General features: G+C 47.3%; 1 protein-coding gene across 1 annotated transcript in view; it reads left to right on the top strand.

The window, feature by feature from the left end:
* LOC144167170 (4-pyridoxate dehydrogenase-like) overlaps positions 1-15,751 on the top strand; it is a 51,155-nt gene extending 35,404 nt beyond the window's left edge. The window contains exons 9-11 of the mRNA XM_077696526.1: positions 5,529-5,706; positions 12,705-12,927; positions 15,552-15,751. Coding sequence (XP_077552652.1) covers positions 5,529-5,706; positions 12,705-12,927; positions 15,552-15,693 — 543 coding nt within the window. The 3' untranslated portion in view covers positions 15,694-15,751. The remainder of the gene's footprint in view (positions 1-5,528; positions 5,707-12,704; positions 12,928-15,551) is intronic.
* The last annotated feature ends 5,072 nt before the right edge of the window (positions 15,752-20,823 follow it).

Raw genomic sequence — 20,823 nt, 5'->3', positions numbered from 1 at the left:
TCAATAGTTAACATAGCCATGCTATCTTGGAGGTACTTGGCAATTAGTTTTTGCCAGGTACCGATTTCTGAAACTATCGCCCTAAAGGGCCGGTCCACCTTATGGGTTTTAACGCTAAAAAAGACCTCGAGGTTAAGCTTCTTCGCTTTGTCTAAAGAACACCCTAGTTTTTTCAGACCAATGGAAAGGCATAGCTTTTTGGCCTCGCTTTTGACCTTCGAAAGGACAACATGGTTACGCCGCTCGAACACAGAATCCAACACAGCACGGGCTTTGTCTAGGTACAACTCTTTTGGCATGACCACAAACCCTCCTTCTTTGTCCGCGGTTAACAAAGCGAAGTCATGACCCTTGAGGAAAGCGCATGTACGATTCAAGGATAACACTTTGGCTGGAGGTTCACACCACGATAAAACGTCTGTTCCCTCAGATACGCATCTGTCCATTTCCGAATCCGGGCACACGCTCGCAACACGCCTAACCATGGACAGGAGTTCAGGTTTAGACTTACGAGGTGGGACAGCAAACTTGGGACCGAGGCTGAGGACACCAGCAATCATCTCAGGTAAGTCCACGTCGCCTAATGTGTGCACATTATCCTTCGGAGCTGGGCGAGTTGCGGAGAGCGAGGCTCTGAGCTGCGGGATCACCTCGGTAATCACCTCGGTTTAACAAAACCGAGGTGATTGCCGAGAGCAGGAGAGCAGGATCAACTCGGCAATCACCTCGGTTTAACAAAACCGAGTAGATTGCCGAGAGCCGTGACTCGCTCATGCGGGATATTATAGAAGCACGAGAAATTGCGCATGCGGGTGATAATTGCATAAGCGTTGCGTCGATATCCCTATCGACCAAAGAAATCGCGTTCCTGGACTATTGACCGACATGTGGCGGCCTGTGCGTTTAGTGATGTGTGTTTTATCTTTCCTTGTTGATTGCCCACGTGCCGATAAGTGGTAGTATATATGCTGTGGTCAATAAACTCAGTTTGCTAGTCTGCGCCGTTTTTTTATTTCCTTCCCTCAGTCCCGTCCTGTTAGCGCATTTTTTCAATTATGTGAAGAGACCAACTAGCCCCCGAGACAGCTTTGATAAAACACCAGATTTTGGACAACATGCAAGGTGCGGAACTTCACGCGAGAGTTATACTTGGACTGGGCCTCACCAAGACATTTGACAACGTCAGACACGATGCCATTCTATACAATCTGGCCGAGCTGGGGATGGGGCGCGCTCCTATGCATACATGGAGGCCTTTCTGTCTCATCCACGGAACGTCTCACCCTCGGAGGATTAGAATTGGAACTCATTCATATGGGGAGTCAGGGCACACCACAGGGATCCCTGCTGTCGGCCTTCATCCTCAACGTCACCATGATTAAGCTGCTGCCACACCTACAGGCTATCGAGGGAATCCAACATAGCCTGTACGACTGGAGGCAGTGACGGCGACCTGGAAGAAAGGCTGCAGCAAGCGGCCGATGCAGTTCACCCCTACATCACCCCGAGAGGTATTGCGTGCTCACCTCAAAAATCGGAGATTATTTTCTACCAACTTCCCAAACAGGGAAGAAAAAAGAACTACGTCCCAAACATTCAAGTGCATATGCTGGGCAATCTAACTTCACGTGTCGAGTGAAATCGCGTCCTTGGCTTTCGTGTTCAAGCAAACGGAGCCAATACAGCTACTATATCGACGTTGAGATCTAGTGCGGAGCAAATCAGCTGACTCATTGCCCGCATAGCAAACAAACACCACGGCCTGAAGGAGGCAAATTTACTGCGCCTCGTTCATGCTTTTATTAAAGGTCGCATCATATACCTGGTTTCTTTTTCTAAACTTCAAAAGGACAGCAGTAGAAAAACTTCAGTGCATCATCCGCAAAGCCTACAAGCAAGCTGTAGGAATACCCGTCATGGCATCCACCGAGCGCTTCCAAGCAATGAGGCTGCACAATACCATGGAAGAGCTAGTAGTAGCACAAAAGATAGCCAAGAGAGCTAGTAGTAGCACAAAAGATAGCCAAGCTGCACAGGTTCTCGTGTAGCGAGACTGGCCGCGCAATTTTAAGGTTCCTACGCATCACCTTCGCCTCTCAACACGGTATCAAAAGCTTTCTAAATGACAGCACTAGATCATAAATCCATGGTTCTCCCATACCACAAAATATGCACCCGGATCATCATCAAGACAGACGAACCGCCAGAGCTTCTGAACTTCACCGGCACCTGTGCGGGAACCCAGATGTCCACTATGTGGATGCTGCGGATTATCACGACCGACCGGCGGCGGCCGTAGCCGTTTTAGACCAGCAAGGAAACGCAGTGGCCTCAGGCACAATCCTGACGACGCACCCTGAGGTGGTGGAAGTAGCGGTTATTGCACTCGAAAATAGCTAGCAAGGAAGCCTAAATTATTATGTCTGACTCCAAGGCGGCAATAAGAAACTTCCTGGCGGGATGAATATCCCTGCCAGCGGCCAAAATCCATTCGACGTTTATTGGTGAGAGATGCAGGCATGTTCGGTGTCACGTGTACGGATGGTGGGGTTGCCTTGACCAGCTCAGAGAGATGGACGCAGGAAAGCCGTTGACGTGTTTGGCAAAACGCACATTGAATGCACACGAAAAAACCCTCACGCAAACCACTTATAAATCAATTGCACTCCACCAAACAGACAAACCTCAAATTAAATATCTGAAACTACAATGCGAATCATAACCCAAAAGTCTCTACCATCATTTTCTACACCACTAGTACAAATACACTCCTTACATCAAGTTCAAGTTAACTCCTCTCGTACCGCAACTCTCTAGTTGTGTCGTTTACGACTGCGTCCCTACCGGACTGGCCTACCCCGGTCATCGGCGCTGACGTCTTGCACCCTTGCGTGGCCGCTACTCAATGGTAGCCACCCTATTCTCGCTTAGGTTGCGGTGTTCGATGCGCGCGGTCACTGCCTGGACGGCGTGGGCTCCGCGCCTCCTGAAGGTTCCTCAGTGGCTACCCTCTGGTAGCCGCTCCTGCTGGAGGTCCTTGATGCCTGCGTTCGACGCACGCGGTCTACAATTGGGCGGCATGCTTCCTCGGAGGCTACCCCCTGGTAGCCGCTGCCGCGGGAGGTCCAAGGCAGGTTCGGCATGAACGTAGCCTTTCGGGGCCGTCGAAGCGAGGCCGACTGAGCGTAGACGTTGTCCGCTGGTGCCGGACCGATGCCGCTGGGGCCACGAAGACACAGGTTCGTGGTGCACCTACGATGACAGTGCCGATGCGAAGTCGGCCCGCTCCCGCCCAGGCTCGGATGGCATAGTCGATGGCCTGGCCGCGTCCCCCTGGCTCGTTCCTTGAAGCTCACGTGCTCCTGCCGCCTCCTGGTTTCTTGCCTCTCGGTCTAGGGCCTCCCGCTTCTCTTTGTGCACCCCTCTTTTTAACCCCTCTGGACTCTCTTGGTTCCTTGCCTTTTCCATGTAAATATATGGTCATCATGCCACTGGTCTCCTGCGTTGCGTTCTCTAATTGGCTGACCAGTGCGCTGCCAATCTATTGCCAATCTATTGCACAGAATCTATTGCGAGTAGTACTCACTGGGTTTCTTTTCTCGAAAGATGCAACCTGCTGTGACTCACTACAACATTTTCAACCGTGAGCAGCACGGCATATAGCCCGCAATATAGCCGTTCCTGCCGTTTTAGGAAGGCCAGGTGATTCACGTAGTGATAGACAATGAGCGTCTACTGTATGTCTTCCGTTCAAACTCTTTCAACTACGTCGTGCATAAACTTCATTAATTCGTTTATCTATTCGAACGTACAAGAGAGATCGCAGGATCAAAGCCGCCCACAAGAAAGCCGCTGACCATGTCTCTCTGATCTGCTGCCTCAGCGCTTCTTGTTGCCCTTGATGAGGCCGGTGCTTTGTCCAATGTTTTCTCTACACCCACTATCTTCTAAGTTTTATCATTCTCCTTCTCTCTTTCTATCTCTCTCTGTATACATACATAGATGCATGAATGCATACATACATACATACCTACATACATACATACATACATACATACATACATACATACATACATACATACATACATACATACATACATACATACATACATACATACATATATACATACATACATACATACATACATACATGCACGCATGCATACATACATACTTACATACATACATAGAGGCACACATACATGACAGTTTCACGTGTAAGAACAGGGAAGTTTGCCGATCTAAACTAGGGGGTATGTTTCAAGCTGGTCCGGATAGTGTAAAAAATTGTAAGGGGCATTCTAAGTGAGCGGGCAGCGATGAGTTGATACATCGCGTCCGTGAACCCTTGGCGTTGACCCGATAACACAATTTTTCTTCTGAAAGACAGAGGCTGATGACGGGGCGGATATTGCCAGGACATGGTGCAATAGAAGGCAGGCAGCGCGCAGGGTGAGGGTGGGGGGAAGCAGAAGCCGAGGTGCAATGGCTTGCGGAGTTATTTCATATAACACGACTAAAAGCATTGCTACATACATCCCCCACTTTTATCCGCTGATTAAGTGCAGCATATGCGTCGGATGGTGGACGTTAGGTTAACGGGTCAGTTTACTCGTCCCGACACTATTTTCGAGCCACTGTTCGCAGGGCAAAAAAATTGTACATTTAATGTAGGAAGACACTGCAGAATTACAATTTCAAAGGGTAGCATTCTTGGCCGCGTATCTTCAGATCCAGGACCCTGCAACGCGCTGCGTTTCTATAAAAATGCAGATTTGGTGGATGTAACAGCTGTAATCGTTATAATAGCCTCAATGTACATAATTGGTCAGAAAAAAATTTGAAAAGAAAACACACATAAAAACTAAAATTTTCACAAAAATTATCAGTGAAAATAACAATAAAGGCGTCTTATATATCTCCAAAAAGAAACCCCGAAGGCTAAACAAAAAAGACCGCAGTAGAACGTTAGAAATACGAATAACAATACGCCAAACCGACCAACTCTCCAGAACGCGTTGCATTTCCGAAAAAAGACACAATTGGCGTAGTTAAGGCACTTCATCACTATAATGGTATAACATAAATCATTGGTGAAAAGGAACCAAAGAAAATTTTAAAGGAATAAAACAATCCAACGTATATTTGACTGTAAAGAGCTCACGCTCTTGACAGGCGGCATGAGAATGCTACGCATTAGTAGAGAATTCTCTGACTTGCGGGAGTATATTATTTTCCTATTCTTCTGATAATATTTTCTTGTTATTCGAAATTACCGAGCTAGTCTTAACTAGCAAAGAAATAGAAGGTTTGCATGTGCACGGTGGCTCACCAACATTCTAGGTGTATCGAACTTGCGGGTTAGCAAAAATCTATCTCCTACACTACCGAGACGTGCCATTAGCATTTATTTTTATGGAGTACCCCATTGGGTTTTCAGATTATACCACTGCAACTTCAAGGCAATGGATCGCATATGTTTAATCCGGATGTTGACCGGCCTTTTAACAGCGGTGTCTTTGTTCCAGACCTACGACAGCTATCTGGGTGCCCATAATGACATGCCTGGATTTCAAGCGGTCGTAGTTCACAACAGGCCAAAGTCACGAGGCACTATCAAGCTACGGTCTGCGAACCCTACTGACTATCCAGACATCGACCCTCAATACTTACAGCACCCGGAGGACGTTAAGGCGGCTGCACAAGGTATCTTTCGAATCCTTTCAATTCGAAGTGGTTAAAAAACACTGGAGGAATCGAATACAGAAGAATCCAGGAGTACGAGACGCTAAAGGGCGATTGGGAGCTTTAACAGTGTCCACTACACCCGTTGCTGGATATCCAGCTTTAAACGTGGATCAGGAGTAGCCTCTGGCAACACTATGTCACACACAGGATGAGGTTCCAAAACGACACAGTTTGAGTCGTCCCTCCCAAGCGAGAACTGTGTTTATTACAATTTGGTTTAAGGAAATAAGTGTTCATAAATAGCGCGTATTTATCTAGTTCTCTATGGCAACGGTTATAAACCTGTCGGAACACCCTACGAGCAGCCTCCGATGGATATCCGGCATGATTCTCTACAGGTAGGGGTAAACGATAGAGTTTCCGTTCTACGCTATGGTTTGCGGTAATGATTGCAACTTGTTTACGTCCCAAAGTCAAGCTTTAAAACTACAGGGGATCGCAAGTAGCGGCTTTGCGAATGAGCAGCCTTCCACAACTTCCGGGCACTTTTTAGTGCGGACATAAGCTACGTACGCTGTCGTGAAAACACAGGAAAAATGACACATTAAGTGATTGGCTTCGTGTTCATCCGGAATGGCTGTAGCAATTGATATATCCCACAGAAAAGCCAATGCTTAAATTTCCGTAGAAGACCAAGGTGGTTGCCAGTAGTAGTGCGCATTTCCGTAAGTATTTAAATGCGGATGCATTAGCTACCTACATTGGTCTCAAATCGTGAGCCTACGGCACAGGAAATCTTAGGCGGACGGCACGCAACATCGCCTACGGCTAACAAAAAGTGCAAGACAGGTAAATAAACGCCTTCAATTTCTCCGGGAAACTCCCGCACAACATTTAAATAAATGAATCCAAAGTATATGCGGTAAATTTTGTCCTGCGTGGCATTAAAATCGTGCTTCTCAAGAATGCGTAGCTGGCATGAAATCGCGACACAACCGAAGCTCTTTTTTATTTTTTACATAAAAACATACCTCTTTCGCGCTGACGGGTTACATCGGTATATAATTCGTTTACAGACAAAAAGCAACATTCTATAATCTGTGTTCAATATAGTCCACAGTGTTAAAAAGGGAACATCACACAAGTTCCCATTAGAAGTCCAAAAGGCACACACTGGCATCAACAGAGAGAGCCATGATGGGGCTCACTTTAGGCAGCGTACCCGTAAAGCACTAATGTAAATTGTTCGCAAAACAGCGATTCGATGAATTCGGTGGTCTTCCAAGGGTCAATCATGTGGCACATCTGTAACTAAACAGCAATGTAAGAAGGAACAGATACATGAGGCTACACTGCCTTTTTCTGCAGAGGAACATTGATTTGCTAATGGGTAATGTGTACATGTTCCTTCGGAGTCGGTTGCAGGATGAGTGAGAACAGCGCGTCTTTGCGCAGCCTGAGGTTTTTGAGTTTTTCATGTTCACTACACCGCCGACAGTTCACAGATAACGGTACGAAATATTGCTTAGAATGTAGCCACGTTTTAACAGGCAGTGCTGATGTGTGTAAATTAATTGCAAATATCATCCCGGCCGACGGAAGGCACATGCGTCTAACACATGATAAAAATGTCATTAATAACATACGGGTATTGCTGGCAAAACATTAGTATAGGAAACACGTTTTCAAGCAATTCAAGGGTTATCTACTTCCTGGAGCGATGAAACAAGTGCTGTAGTATTAAACGAATTTCGAGGAAATTGAATGTGCCGACTGCTTTTATAAGACATTCCCAGAAAGCCCTTGAAACCAAAAGTTGTACCGGAGCGAATAAAAATGGAAAAGTGCACACCAACGACGTTGGAGCAGTTCTCGCAAGAAAATGTTGTAAACAAGCTGATGAACAAAAATGTGTACAAGAACCTGCAAGCCAGAATGTAAAAGACGGAATACATTACCTTTTTGCCCGGTCTAAAAACCTGATCTCCACATAAAGGTAACTACGGTTTGCAGGGCTTGCAGTTTATTTTTAATACAGCGGAAGAGTTTCAGGACGCAGCAAGTTTTGCAAACAAAAACAACAAAAACAAACAACAAAAACAATTTCCATAGTTTAACGCGGTTAAACTATGGTAATTGTTATGGTATGTCAGCCGCTTTTGTAGCAACAACGCGGTGTTAGTAGCAGCAACTTCTGCATCTAGAATTGCACTGCATCTAGAACTGACCAGCCCATGTGAATACAGTCGCTGCTCAGTGCCATAGACGCAAACGCGCAGTAAACTGTCCTGTGAACGTTACAGTGTGGACTGCACCCGACCTATGCAGAGCGATAGCTCGATTTTCGCACTGCGAATGCTTAATGAACGAGCACATATTCCGATGGCTCATGCCCATACACTCTTTCATCCGATGCCCCCATCTACATCCGCACTCTTTGAATCAGCAAGCGATTAGACACTTTCACTCAGCGTCGGCTCACGAGGCACTGGCTTCACCTTAGCTCAGACGGCACGAGGCGTTTTCTGTGTTCCTACAAGGAGTACTGGAGCTTTCGCTCTAAAAATGCCCAGGCAAGTTGAAAGAACTGTTTCCCCATCTATGACTGCGTCTTGCGCCTAATTTCGAAAACTGCAGACACGCAGTTAGGTCCACTGTTATCGTATGCGCTGAAGAGTGACTCCAGGGTAATGAAGCTTTTCACAAAACCACGTAATTCCCCCCAAAAACTCAGTTCGAGAACCGTAGTCGCCGAGCCAAAGTTTGGATGCCCCTAGGAGGCCAGCAGCGCGAGAGACTTGACAATGTTGCTTTGTCGAACTGAGCGCTTCTAAAATGCTTTTCTTTGCAACTAAAAAGTAGGAAATGTCCCCGTAAGCGAAGGCCTCCGCCTCCCAGTGCGCCACTTAGGAACCTTTTACATTTGTAATTCGAAGGAGAGTGATATATCGTGGTTTCGGAAGTACGCCAATTAGTAATGAATGTAATGAACACCTCTTCAAACGGGAGCTTCTCTGTGAAGAAGGGCAGAAATCTCCTTGGCTATAGATTAGCCGTTTAGTAAAGATATAACGCAACTTAATTTTGGCAAGTAAAATATTCCCAATGCCTGCATGCGGAAGCAGCGAAAAAAGCAACGTCACGTATAACTCTATCAAACCGTTTTTGCACGATCTGTTTATGCAGGTCTTACTCGGCAGTGCCACTCGGCCAACACAGGCTGAAACACATTCTAATATTGAGATAGCAATATGAATGCTTCTCTGGATACTTCAGCCTCGAATTACACATATTTGATATGCACCAATTAGCCTAGTAAATACAAGGTGGAGCCTTCGCGACAAAAGTTTTAAACACCCGCCGCGGTGGCTCAGTGGCTAAGGCGTTGCGCTGCTGAGCACGAGGTCGCGGGTTCGATTCCCGGCCGCGGCGGCCGCTTTTCTGATGGACGCGAAAAGCAAAAACGCCCGTGTATACGAGATTTCGGCGCATGATAAAGATCCCCAGGTGGTCAAAATTAATCCGGAGCCCTCCACTACGGCGCGCCTCATCGCCTGCGTTGCGTCGGCGCGTTAAAACCCCGCAATCAATCAATCAAAAGTTTTAAACAATTCATTAGCAAAAACAGCGCAGATAACAAGGGCAAGACGAAGAGCAAATAACACGACAGTCGCAGCGCTGATGTTGTTTTCTGTTTGTATTGTCCGTGTTATCCGCGCTGTATTTTGCTAACGAAGTATGAACCATATAGCCAAGATTGCTCGTTGCTTCAGCAATTTTGTATCAGCTTTGTTCACAGAGTTAGGACGGCATCCTTCCACAGTTTTCCAATGTTTTTCTTCCTTAAGTTTGTACATGAGCACAGCGTGAGCAATGTAAAACCACAGTCCTTCAATGCCTTTCTGGTCATGAAACTTCGACGTCACGCTATTGAAGAGCTTCGTACACTGCCGCGCTGCGGCGCTGGCTGGTGTTGATCGGAGGGCAGCCGGGGGCGTGGTCAGAACGCGTTTGGCAGGAAACGCACCACGGAGCACGGCCGGGCTGGAGGAGCAGCGGGCGCGCACTTTCATATGAAAGTGCGCGCTCGCCGCTCCTCCAGTCCGGCCGTGCATGGAGTAAGATAAAACAGACGCTCGCCGCCTTATCAGTAGTGCGCTTTCGCTTTACGTGTCGTGGGCCGCTGAAATCGACTTATCATTTAGTGAGTGGCGAAAAAATGTGGGGCGAACGGGCATGCTGCTACTGCGTTCCTGCCTGCCGGTCTGGCTACAGAGCAGCGGCGGCCGCGTGATGCCCTCCGGTCTGCGGTGGCGCCCCGCGCGGTGGCTTTTGTCCCCGTGCGAAACTTGGCCGGGAGTTTCATGAGCACAGAAGCATTGAAGGACTCTGGTAAAACTTAGGAAGGAGGAAACCAGCTTTATATGCTTGTGTCCAGACTGCATGAATAGTAGGAAGGGGTGTGTGTAAAATGATTGGTATAATTCAACAAAAAGGCCACCTGGACGTGCAAATTTATTGTTTTGGAATGTTTTTATAGCAGCCTCTACTTCCCTTGCCGAAAATTATTCTTCAATAAGAGCACGCTCTTTCTATGAAGGATGAAGAAAAGAACTGAAATCTTTACGAACGTGATCATAGGAGTACATTTGTTTAGTAGTTATAAAATACCTAAAAAGTTTAAAATTATCCTTCTAGGTGTTGCATTTGCATTCAACTCCCAAAATGTCATTCGGAATTGCCGATTGCCTTTCGTCACTCAATGAGCTCTTTGTTTGCTGGCCCAGGAAAAACGTGGTGTGCGGGACCGAATTAAAGCCCCCGATATTTTTTTCTGGGGGGGATGTACTACTGTATTTGGGCTTTGGCGCTACTGATCATATCAATATACACACTTTTTTCACTTATTTGGAACTTGCATAGCTTTTTAACCCAGTTGGTAGAAGTAAATACATTTTAAGAACGGCGCCTTACAGCCGAAGCTTGTAGACACAAGTTTTCAAGCGAAGCTGGAAATAACTGACTTGAACTTGCGATATATGTACGCTAAACGCCATTCAGAAAAAAAACCTACTTTAAGGAGGTCAGATGATGATGAATACTTTTATTCATGTTTTTAGGCCTATCGGTGAGCAACGGGTGTTTCATGCGACCGAAGGGCTGTGTGCACCAAATCCTTTCCGCTATCCACTCTTTTCATGTCTCCTTCCCCACCCCAACGGCCCTGACAAGCCACGCCAGACAGTTTCGAACCCTTTCGACCCATCTCCCCCCTCCCGCCCCTTAAAACCTCAGGGCAGAACAGAAAGCTGTATGCTAAGCGCCATAGAGTAAAGCCCACCTGAAGGAGCTCTGATAATGGTAACAACCTGAAATCACGTTCGCAGGGTATGGGTAGGCCATGGGCACTCGTTCGGCCGAATACCAGGCGCTTATGCGGGCACACGATCGTGAGCTAATTCTGAGCGTGCTTTAGAGCGTCGTGCGGACTCGGAAGTTGGTCATGCAGAAGTGGCGGCCAACAAGCGACGAAGGCTTCAGTTGCTATTCAATGCGTGTTTAGCATCAAGCTTCGCGTGTTTTACATTGTCATCTAGCAAAAGAAAGAATATTTTTTTTCTTGCGTTAAACATCAAATTTTTTAAAACCGAAAAATTAGAGCGTTCTGGGCGGCTTTCCAGGCACGCGGACATATTCAATTGAAAAGCTTCATTTGAAAGAAGACTCTAAACAAGATTCTTAAGCTAGCAGGAAATTTATGTAGACATTTTTATATTGACCCCTTATACGCAGAGGCCACGCTAGTCACAGAAACGTGTGGGTTTTGCTGTGTGACATATATCTGTCCAAGCGAGCGCCACAGGTAGGTTCAAAATTCCTAAACTGAACTCTGCTCCCTTTTTTGTATCAATGTCCACAAGGCTATGCTCACAGAACAAATCTTTAAGCGTTCCACCAAACCAAACCAAAAGCGTTCCAACAAACCAAACGATCTCCAAACGGTCTTCCAATAAAAGTCAAACCAATATTCAATTATTGGTCTGTTGCCTTCGTTTTTCAGGAATCGCCAAGCGAAGCAAAGAAAAATTTCCTGCTGTGAAACATTTAGAACGTGCAGCGAATAGCCCACCACTCAACTGCGGAGGCTGCAATGTCACAGCTAACGAACCTACCCGAATCATCAAAACTGCGGGACAGTGCATTTGCGTAGGAAACGGATAGAGTCACCCGAAAAGCGAGCTGAGTGGCTGGCAAATACGTGACATCTCAAAGACGTTCAAACCCAGCAGCCGCGGCATCATCTGTGAGAAGCTTAGTTTTTTTGATTGCGGTAACAATAGTTACAACATTCGTTTAGGAAGCTGCATCAGCTGATGCTTTTGACGCCTGTTTTGCAAGCTCGTTACTGTCAAGGCAGCAATCCGCACTGCTCTGGCTTTTGCAATCGAAGTAAATCTTTTAAAACAGCGCTCCATGCCCTGTTGGTCACACGGCCCGACTTGACCCTCGAAAATTCCTGAAGCACAGTCTCTTTCTCTGAGGCCGACCGCCCCGTTGGCTCTTACCTGTAGGCAGTTGATATGCTCAGACATGATTGCTTTGATATTGAAGGACACAGACTCGAATGCTGTGCTAGTTGACGCCACCAAAATTAAAGTGAAAACAAGAATCACCTCTTTATTGGCGAATTAGGCAGTTGAGGTGGAAAGTAGCCGTATTGCTTGCAATAAATGGATTGTTCTGTGCATGGTAACAACATACTTTATTGCGCTGGTCTCCGCTTGCGGGAATGGGGGGTGTCCCGCGTATTGCGAACTGGTAGCCATAAACTCGGTATTGGCGAATTTTGCTATATCGAACTATTGGATATATCGAACTAATTGCGGCACATATTACAGTTCGCTATGGCCGGGTTTGACTGTAGTACGTAATTCAGTGCGTCCGCACAATTGAACAATTTGTTCAATCTGCTTGTTTTAGGCGTTTAGATAACTGTTCTCTCCGGCGTTCTGCAGGTCTGAAAATATTCCTGGAGAAAATATTGGGCACGAGCACTATGCAGAGCATCGACGCCACTCCCTGGAATGTGACCTTCCCAGACTGCGCGAACAGCGGGCCTCTCTGGAGCCTCGAGTATTTCGAGTGTCTCTTTCGCCACACCGCACAGACTACCCATCATGCATGCTGCACAGCGCCCATGGGCTCGCATTCGGGTGCAGTTGTCGATGAACGCCTTAGGTAAGCAAGCTCAAAGTATTCAAACAAATGATCTTCATCAAACTTATAGAGCGCTCATACAGCCACAGTTGTTCTGCATCGAGCATAAACAGTCCGCTTGTTTCTTGGCGCGCATATTTTGTCGGCTGCTGGTTCAACTTGATGCTACCCTCGCAGAAGGATTCAATGTACCAATTGCTGTTGAGCAATAAGCGTCTGGGGGGAGGAAATTGTATCCCTTTGAGGTAGGCTCTCACACCACCCACACATATTAGGCGCATCCATTCCCAAACAATACCCGAGTATCAACGGCCAAAGTAGTACAAAGTTTATTCCGCTATGCTGCCCATTCTTGTAAAGCTCGCTCTTCAGTTGTCGTGTGCATGTGTGGATTTTCCAATCCTGTGGGCGCGGTCCCGCAAAATTGTACGCTGTCTAAGTAAAGCCCGTAAGCTCTCCTGGATGGTGGAGGCCAAGTCTTAGCTTAAAGGAGTACTGACACGGAATTTTTGGGTTGAGTTTTTTTTCGCTGCAGTTGGTTCGTACGAGTCCACTTATCATAGAATGGCATAGGAGACTGTCGATAGCAGCGCAAATAATTATTTAGAGGCTCGTTGATTTGTGTCAGTTTTGGTTTCGGCTAACCGAACACCGAGGCGGCCTCCATGAGAGGAGTACGCTCGTGACGTCACCGTTTATGTCGCCCCACTGCCGGTGTGGACGAGCGCGCGCTCTCCCTCGCTCGCGCGCACGAGACCGACTATGGTCTCCACCATCTCCATGAGCCGGCAGCATGACGTCAGTCCCAAAACCGAGACGTGTACACACTCCGGAACAGCAGGCGCCTACAGCAGCCAGCGCGTTGGCCTCGTCACGGAGCCCACACGTCGGCAGTTCGGGGCCAGGATGTGTAGATGGCGTCGATTGCGAAAGCGTATCCGTTCTTGGCTTTCTCATGCGCGGAAAGATTAAAATGAATTTAAAACATGTTATACTGAACGGTCACTGCGGAGAATTGTCGGGAGATATCTCCATATAAAAAGGAATAGTTTTACATATTTATGCCAGCTTTGAAATTTCGTGTCCGTACTCCTTCAAGTGACTGTGGTGCCCCTTACGTAGTCGCACCGGAGCCACCACGCATGCTAAAGTGCTGCCGCGGACGTCGTGCGTCGGTGCGCAATCCGCCAGCGGCACGGCAGCGTTTACTTGTTTTTCATGGGTGTTCCGCGCCAAAGCTCTACCCCTGCTGTGAATGAATTTTGACTGAATGCAGGATGAATTGAATGCAGGATAAATTTTGACAAAGGCGAATTTTAATGTGCACCGAAATTTCGTTACAAGGACATTTTATTTTCAACTCCTCTGAGTTCCTTGAGATCTTCTGACCTACTTTTAAAGAATCGCCTTCACTATGAGCCTGCAGTTATTTCTCTCCAACTACCAAATTTATTAGACGTCCACAACAGGAGCTCTATAGTTGTCGCGTGAAACGGCCATGGGACAGCCAAACGTGCTCTCAATCGCTGCTTTCAGAGTAAAAATAACGATTGCGATATTTTCACGTGTTGAAAACTGCTAAAAGTGCGCTATAAATGTACTATACCGAGTACCGGCAAGGATACTTGAGGCCATTGTTCACGCAAGGCGCTTGCTGCCAGAGCAAATCCCGATGAAAGGAAGCGTGAAGGCACTGGGAAGATTTCAGGTCTACAACTAAAGAAGGTGAAAATCCTGTCTACCCTGCCGAATGTATTTGGAAAGCACGTCAATAAAAAAACTCTATTTTTCCTTCTTAGGGATTGCTTTTGAGTATGTTAGGTACATAGGTTTGTCCGAGTAGCTGCAGTGGCGTTTATTGCTAAGCGCTCCCTTCCCGTCCATCGAAAAAAGGTCGAATAGAAGCTGTACTGGCTTTTTTGGGTTCTCGTAAGAACTGTTAAAATTACCTTGTGTTTTACTAATATGTTAGTACGCCTCTGTTCAAAAATTTCTAAACGTGGTTATTGACAGGAGAAAACCTTTCTTCTGGAATTCTTTCACTATAGCAGAAGGCTAATGCATGGTCGAGTAAAAAATCGAACAGAAAAAGTGTACCACCCACTATAAATATGGCTTATTTTAGCCAGATGGGTTTATCCCCTAGTGGGGTGGGCTGTTCTAAAACTCGGTATATTTAGTCTTGACGGGAAGTTGTGCTGGTCGCTCTCTATGTTTCCGCCTCCTGACTGTAAAGAACTCTTTTTGCGTAATACGCGGAAGGAAAATGGTCGTTGAAAAAAACTTGAGCGGAATATGATAAACTTACGGTGCATTTCACAATCTTCGACGGCATACCTACTTCCGAATAACTGTAAAAAATAAAAAAAATATGTCAGGAGGAAAGAGAAAGAGCCTGAAAATAGGCACGCATCACGCAACTATGCAATTTGGTGAAACAATTGTATTGGGCCCAGTGCGTGCTTTTATTTCTGAGAAACTTAGGTTTTTAGGTTAAGTGCGAGAAGGGTCGGAGTGCATTCGTCATTCTTTCGCGGATATCGTTTCGCCTAGCTGGCCTATTCACGCTCTGCTCTTGAAATATCCCACAGTGTAGGTGAAAACGCTTCTTTATAACCTGATCAATCAACATTCCGCAAACGCAGGGTCCGCGGCGGAGTAACCGGACTGAGAGTGGCGGACGCGTCCATCATGCCAGACATTATTACTGGTCACACAAATGCGCCCTGTATGATGATCGGGAGCAAAGCAGCAGCATTGATTTTGGAAGACAACAGGCGTTATTGAGTGTAGTATTTGTGCCCGGATAAGGAAATAAATAAATAAACAATAAAACAGACACATTCTCGAGTGCTCACAGTGATACATCACGTGCTTATCCAATAAATACATTCTTTGCCAAACTTTATACAGATCACCTTGCCGACTCATGAAAATATTTTCCTGTGCACTCAAGCAAGGAGTAACGTTGGCTACAGCGACGATAATGAACTGTTCTGCTTCCTATCGTAGGTAGGCTTGAAAAGGCAGCACATACGGTAAATAACAATAACACAAGAATACTTTGGCGTGGGTACACGTTCACATAACCGGGCTAGCGTATGTAAGGGTTCCATAGATATGTATTTATGGCTCATAAGCAGACGAGAGTCACCACAAAAAATAATTCACATGGAGTTGTGTTTTCCGATACGTAAATTAATTGTCGTGCGCCAATACGGTTCAGGGGGATATGTTAAAATGAGGAAAACATTCTAAATGATGGTATACATACCTTGCAGATGACGTCATCACGACCCTTTCTTGGGACCCACTTCCAGCTTTTAAAGTGATCCCAAAGAAAAGAGCACCAAATAAGTGTGCAGCTTTGCGACGTGCTTGTGGGTCACAAACATGGCAGCTAAGCTGACGTCATTGTAAGCCATCTATTTTTTTTTCACATCAAATGAATCGCTTACCTTTAAAGAACGATTAGCTTGTTGACGTAGTTTTGCTCTTGTGTGCAGAAAGCAATTGTCAGTATGTGAGTATGATCCGGTGTGTAAGATGGCCATATTTAATAAAGCAGCACAATGGAAAAGCTGAAAGGGACAACCAAACCAGCGCCACCTTAGAGCACCACGCTCGACGCCGAAGATAGGGCAGAAGATAACTTGTCACAGAGTGTGCGTGAGGGCCTCACGCAGCCACTCTCACTTTTTAAAACCGGCGATACAGTAGCTCCTCAGCCACCGTCACAATACCAATACAGCAAACCAGGACTGCCATAACCTTATAATTCAACAATACTAGGTATGTCCTAGAAGAAACGTATGCTGTCCATTCTTTTGTACCCAGGCGCTACAACAGTGAAAAGGAATTGCCCCGCAGCACAAAAAAAACTAGTAAAATAAGCCAATAAAGAATCTCCTCAAAGAGGTACCCCTCCTACCGTACAACGTCCACGTAGCCTTAAAAATGCGGACTAAGTTCCACTACTAACCAGGCCACTTTGACAACAGGAGTAGCGAGACAAAACAGTCGCTCACTGCAGCGTCTTAACTCTTCCACTTTGACCTACACGGAAACTGCTTTCCACACGTGAACTAAAAAAAAAATCTTCATCGTCGAAAACTGGCACTACATGAACACATCGAAGGCCTCATTCCTAACATAAAGTTCCCGAAGCGGAGCAGGTCTTCAGTCCTGACGCGAGAACGTATACTGCTCTCAATGAAGGTATTGTGATAACGTGAAAACCGCACAAATAAGCCCGCGCTTCCCCCAAGCGCCAGAGGCAGGTTCTACCAAAACACGGCCAACTCCCTTTTAAAGCGAAGCTTCATTTCCCTCTTTCGTTTTCTCTGGACGGATTTCTGCTGCGGGCTGTTCGACTGGCCGAATGCGGCGCTTGTGCCCGGCGGTTCCTTCCCGCCCGCGCAATGGTGCCTGGAAGGAGCATCCTGGGTTTTTCACAAAACCACGAGACGTCGCCCTGGTATCTGCGAGTGCCGCCGCCACCTATCCGTGTGAAGAGCATGTGAACACGCGCTAGTAAAATTGCTTAACAACTTCGGACATCCAGGCCCAACATGAATGTCATGCAGAACGGGAACGTCTTCGCTAACCGCGAAACGTGACACATACTGCGAATGCATGCTGACGATGACGGCTCGAATACGTGAGTAAAAAGAAGCACACGAGCCGGCAATGAAAGAACAACAACATCGTGCGAACTACGGACTTAAATGAAGAACGGACAAAAATGCCACGCGCACTTTCATCTCAACGTAGTTTTGCCACGAAGCCCGTGCAATCGCTTTGAACGGTGCTACTTGAACTTTTTTGTGCAGGTCATAAGACTGGAAATAAAGAAGATGTACAGCTCTCTGTGAGCATGGCATGAGTATTCATCGGGGTGGACACTGGCAGCACGCGGGAACCGTGCTCCCAAACATAATCTGGGGCCAAAAGCTCCTTGATTGGAGGGTTAGAAGCCACGAACGGTGGCCGTCGGAGCCTTGGTCCAGCTACGTCAGAGTGTCTTCATGTCTGTCTACCAGGATGGAGGGGGGGGACCTTATTGGCCTTCAGGGAAAAGCCAGCGTACTCCCCACTACTGCAGATGCCGTGTGGCAAATCTTCTAGCGCATTCCCCACCCCCATGATCGACACTTCAAGAGAGGCTTAGCAGAACTGCTTTTTTCTTCAACCCTTACTAGCATTTTTTCTAAGCAGAACAACTACTTTCGTTTCCCAGTGATAGGGTCACTTCAAGACCCATTTTATCACAGCCCCAATTTCTGGTTTTAAAAATCATGGAATGTATCGGAGGTGAAATGTATAGAAGAAAGCTAGGGGTCGGAGAAATTCTTCTTTTGGTAAACAGTCACCAGCAAGCCACGAACCTGTACAGAAGATCCCACACTGTCGATCTGGAAATCAGGGTCGCACCCCACATAAGCCGTAACTACTCTCAGGGCCTGATGACTGAGCCACACCTGCTTAACCAAAGCGACGCAAAACTGCTACAGAGTTTAGAAGGATTGTTGTTGGGCGAGTTGGTGCATTTTCTGCAGAGTCTGAATGACCAGGCCGCCATGGCCGTGACGCGCATAACCATTGGCAGAGGCAAGGAAATATCCACAAACGCGTAACATCCTCACTTTCAACCGCAGCACAACTCCAGAATATATCAGTGCAGGCTTAATCGGGAGCTTCGTCACGTTGTATGCCAAACCCGTACCCGCCGCGGGGGCTCAGTGGCTAAGGCGTTGCGCTGCTGAGCACGAGGTCGTGGGTTCGATTTCCGGCCGCGACGGCCGCTTTTCTGATGGAGGCGAAAAGTAAAAACGCCCGTGGGTACGAGATTTCGGCGTGCGGTAAAGATCCCCAGGTGGTGAAAATTCATCCGGAGTGTTCCACTACGGCGCGGCTAATCGCCTGCGTTGCGTCGGTGCGTTAAACCCTACAAAAAAAATATGCCAAACGTCGGTGCGTTAAACCCTACAATAAAAAATATGCCAAACACGTACAATTGTTCTAGGTATCAGCGTTTTGAGAACGTTGCGAGCTCTCGCAGTGATCGACATACATGTGTAACTTGTTCGGCACACGACCACCCGACAGAATACTGCTAGGATGCACCATACACAAGCAGCTACTCCAGCAAGTGTGGACAGTTTCATCTAGAGAAAAAAAAATCAAGGGAACTTGCACTCACCGGCAAGACTTGAATGACGAAGCTGTTGAAGGTGATCATTGACGGACACAAAGTTGAGATTAAGTATTGTTGTGGTGACGTGGTTGACGTCGGCGGCATGGCAATTTCAATGACCTCATGTTGAGCAAGGCCAGAGTGAACTCGTTGTTTTGGCCGACGATTTCGTAGGCACTCTGCAAGCATGACTTATCGTCTCTAGCGGATGCTTTGCACGCCGAGCCTCTCGAAGCCGAGCCACGTGAACTATCCGCGCCCGAGCCGTGTGGAGTCAATGATCACCTACGGCACCTTCGACATCTAAGTCGCGACCCTTCTACGGTATAGAGCGCATGCGCACGATGACACGAGGGCGAACGAACGAGGGGCGTACGCTATAACGTGTTTCTCGCTCCGAATAAATGTTGCCAGAATACGGCGAACGCTGGAGTTTTTTTGTGACCAATATTGGCCAGTGTCCCTCAGTGGGGATGCTCAGCTTGACAAACGTGCGCTCGAGGCACGCGCGCATCAGAGCTCGACATTTTCTGGGTATTTTTAACTGCGGACACCATTCACTAATGATTTGCTCAACCGCTTCGTTGTTAAAAATTAACCGTCATCAAGGCGACGGAAAACATATCCCTGCTTAGAGGCGTGAAAAAGTTTGCATCCGCGCCCCTGCGGAAATCCGCCTACGCGGCTATCCAGGAGGCGTTGAGGCTTGTGATTTCACACAGTGTCGCGACAAGGGCTTTGTGCCGCACATTCTCCACGCCGCCGGAAAGTTCATTTCGCAGGTCTCTGGTGCCACGCTTAAACAAACAATGCTCTGTAAAACTACCACTGGAGGCGGACACAAGAAGTCCAAAACAAGGCCTGCGGCATTCCTCGTCTGTACCCCAGGTTTGAGGAACACAAAATTTCCCAGCGTGAAAATCTCTTGTGAAGCGTCTACATCGAGAAGCAAAACGAGATAGTTTGCGCACCTTTCTGACATCAAAAAAAGATATAAGTTCACTTAACCCTGCTAACGTGATTTGAGGGCTCCGAACCGCATGTACAGCCTGAAGGCACTGAAGAACTTCTTTGCGAAGTTATTCAGCTTTTGGGGCTTCTCGGTGCCGTTATGGTGCTGCCGTTGCTATGGCTGGTTTGGCTTGTGAACATGTGCCGAGGGCTGGCCGGGAGACGACCTTCCGCCATGAACGTTAAGGTCCCACCAAGCAGGTTGTATAAATCATTCCTATAACCTCCTTGGGCACGACACGCCATTCATAAAAACGCCACACGAGGATGGCTGCATGGTAGGGAAGTTTGAGTTCAGCTAGTGCTACATGTCCAGCCGGTGGCTCCTCTCAAGGAGGGGGGAGAAAAGTTTTTGTTTGGGGCCCGCAGTGACTGCATCCGGGTGGATGCTATGTGGAATGATGCTTGGAGGCAAAAGAGGAGGCAGGAGCCTCGGCAAAAGCGGTCGCGTAACTGCTGCCTCCCCTTAGGTCCCCGGAAGCAATCGGGCGAATTGTGTATATTCCAGCAGCTGTTGAGTGCCATTAAGACGGCGGCGCCGAGGGCTCCGTAGTGGTAGGAAGGAAAGACATAACGAAAGGGCCCAAAAATAGTACGAAGAGAGCATTTCCGAATAGCGATCCAAAGGCGTCACTCCGCGTGGGCTTCGGTGAAGCATAGCGGACGGTGGATTGCCTGGCAGGCCGATTATCTTCTACTGCAAAAACTGG

Source organism: Haemaphysalis longicornis, unplaced genomic scaffold (genome assembly GCF_048455015.1).
Source record: "Haemaphysalis longicornis isolate Haplotype H1 unplaced genomic scaffold, Haemaphysalis longicornis Haplotype H1 scaffold_2, whole genome shotgun sequence".
Classification (NCBI taxonomy): domain Eukaryota; kingdom Metazoa; phylum Arthropoda; class Arachnida; order Ixodida; family Ixodidae; genus Haemaphysalis; species Haemaphysalis longicornis.
The sequence above is the reverse complement of the archived record's forward strand: the minus strand, read 5'-3'. Positions and strand labels throughout refer to the sequence as shown.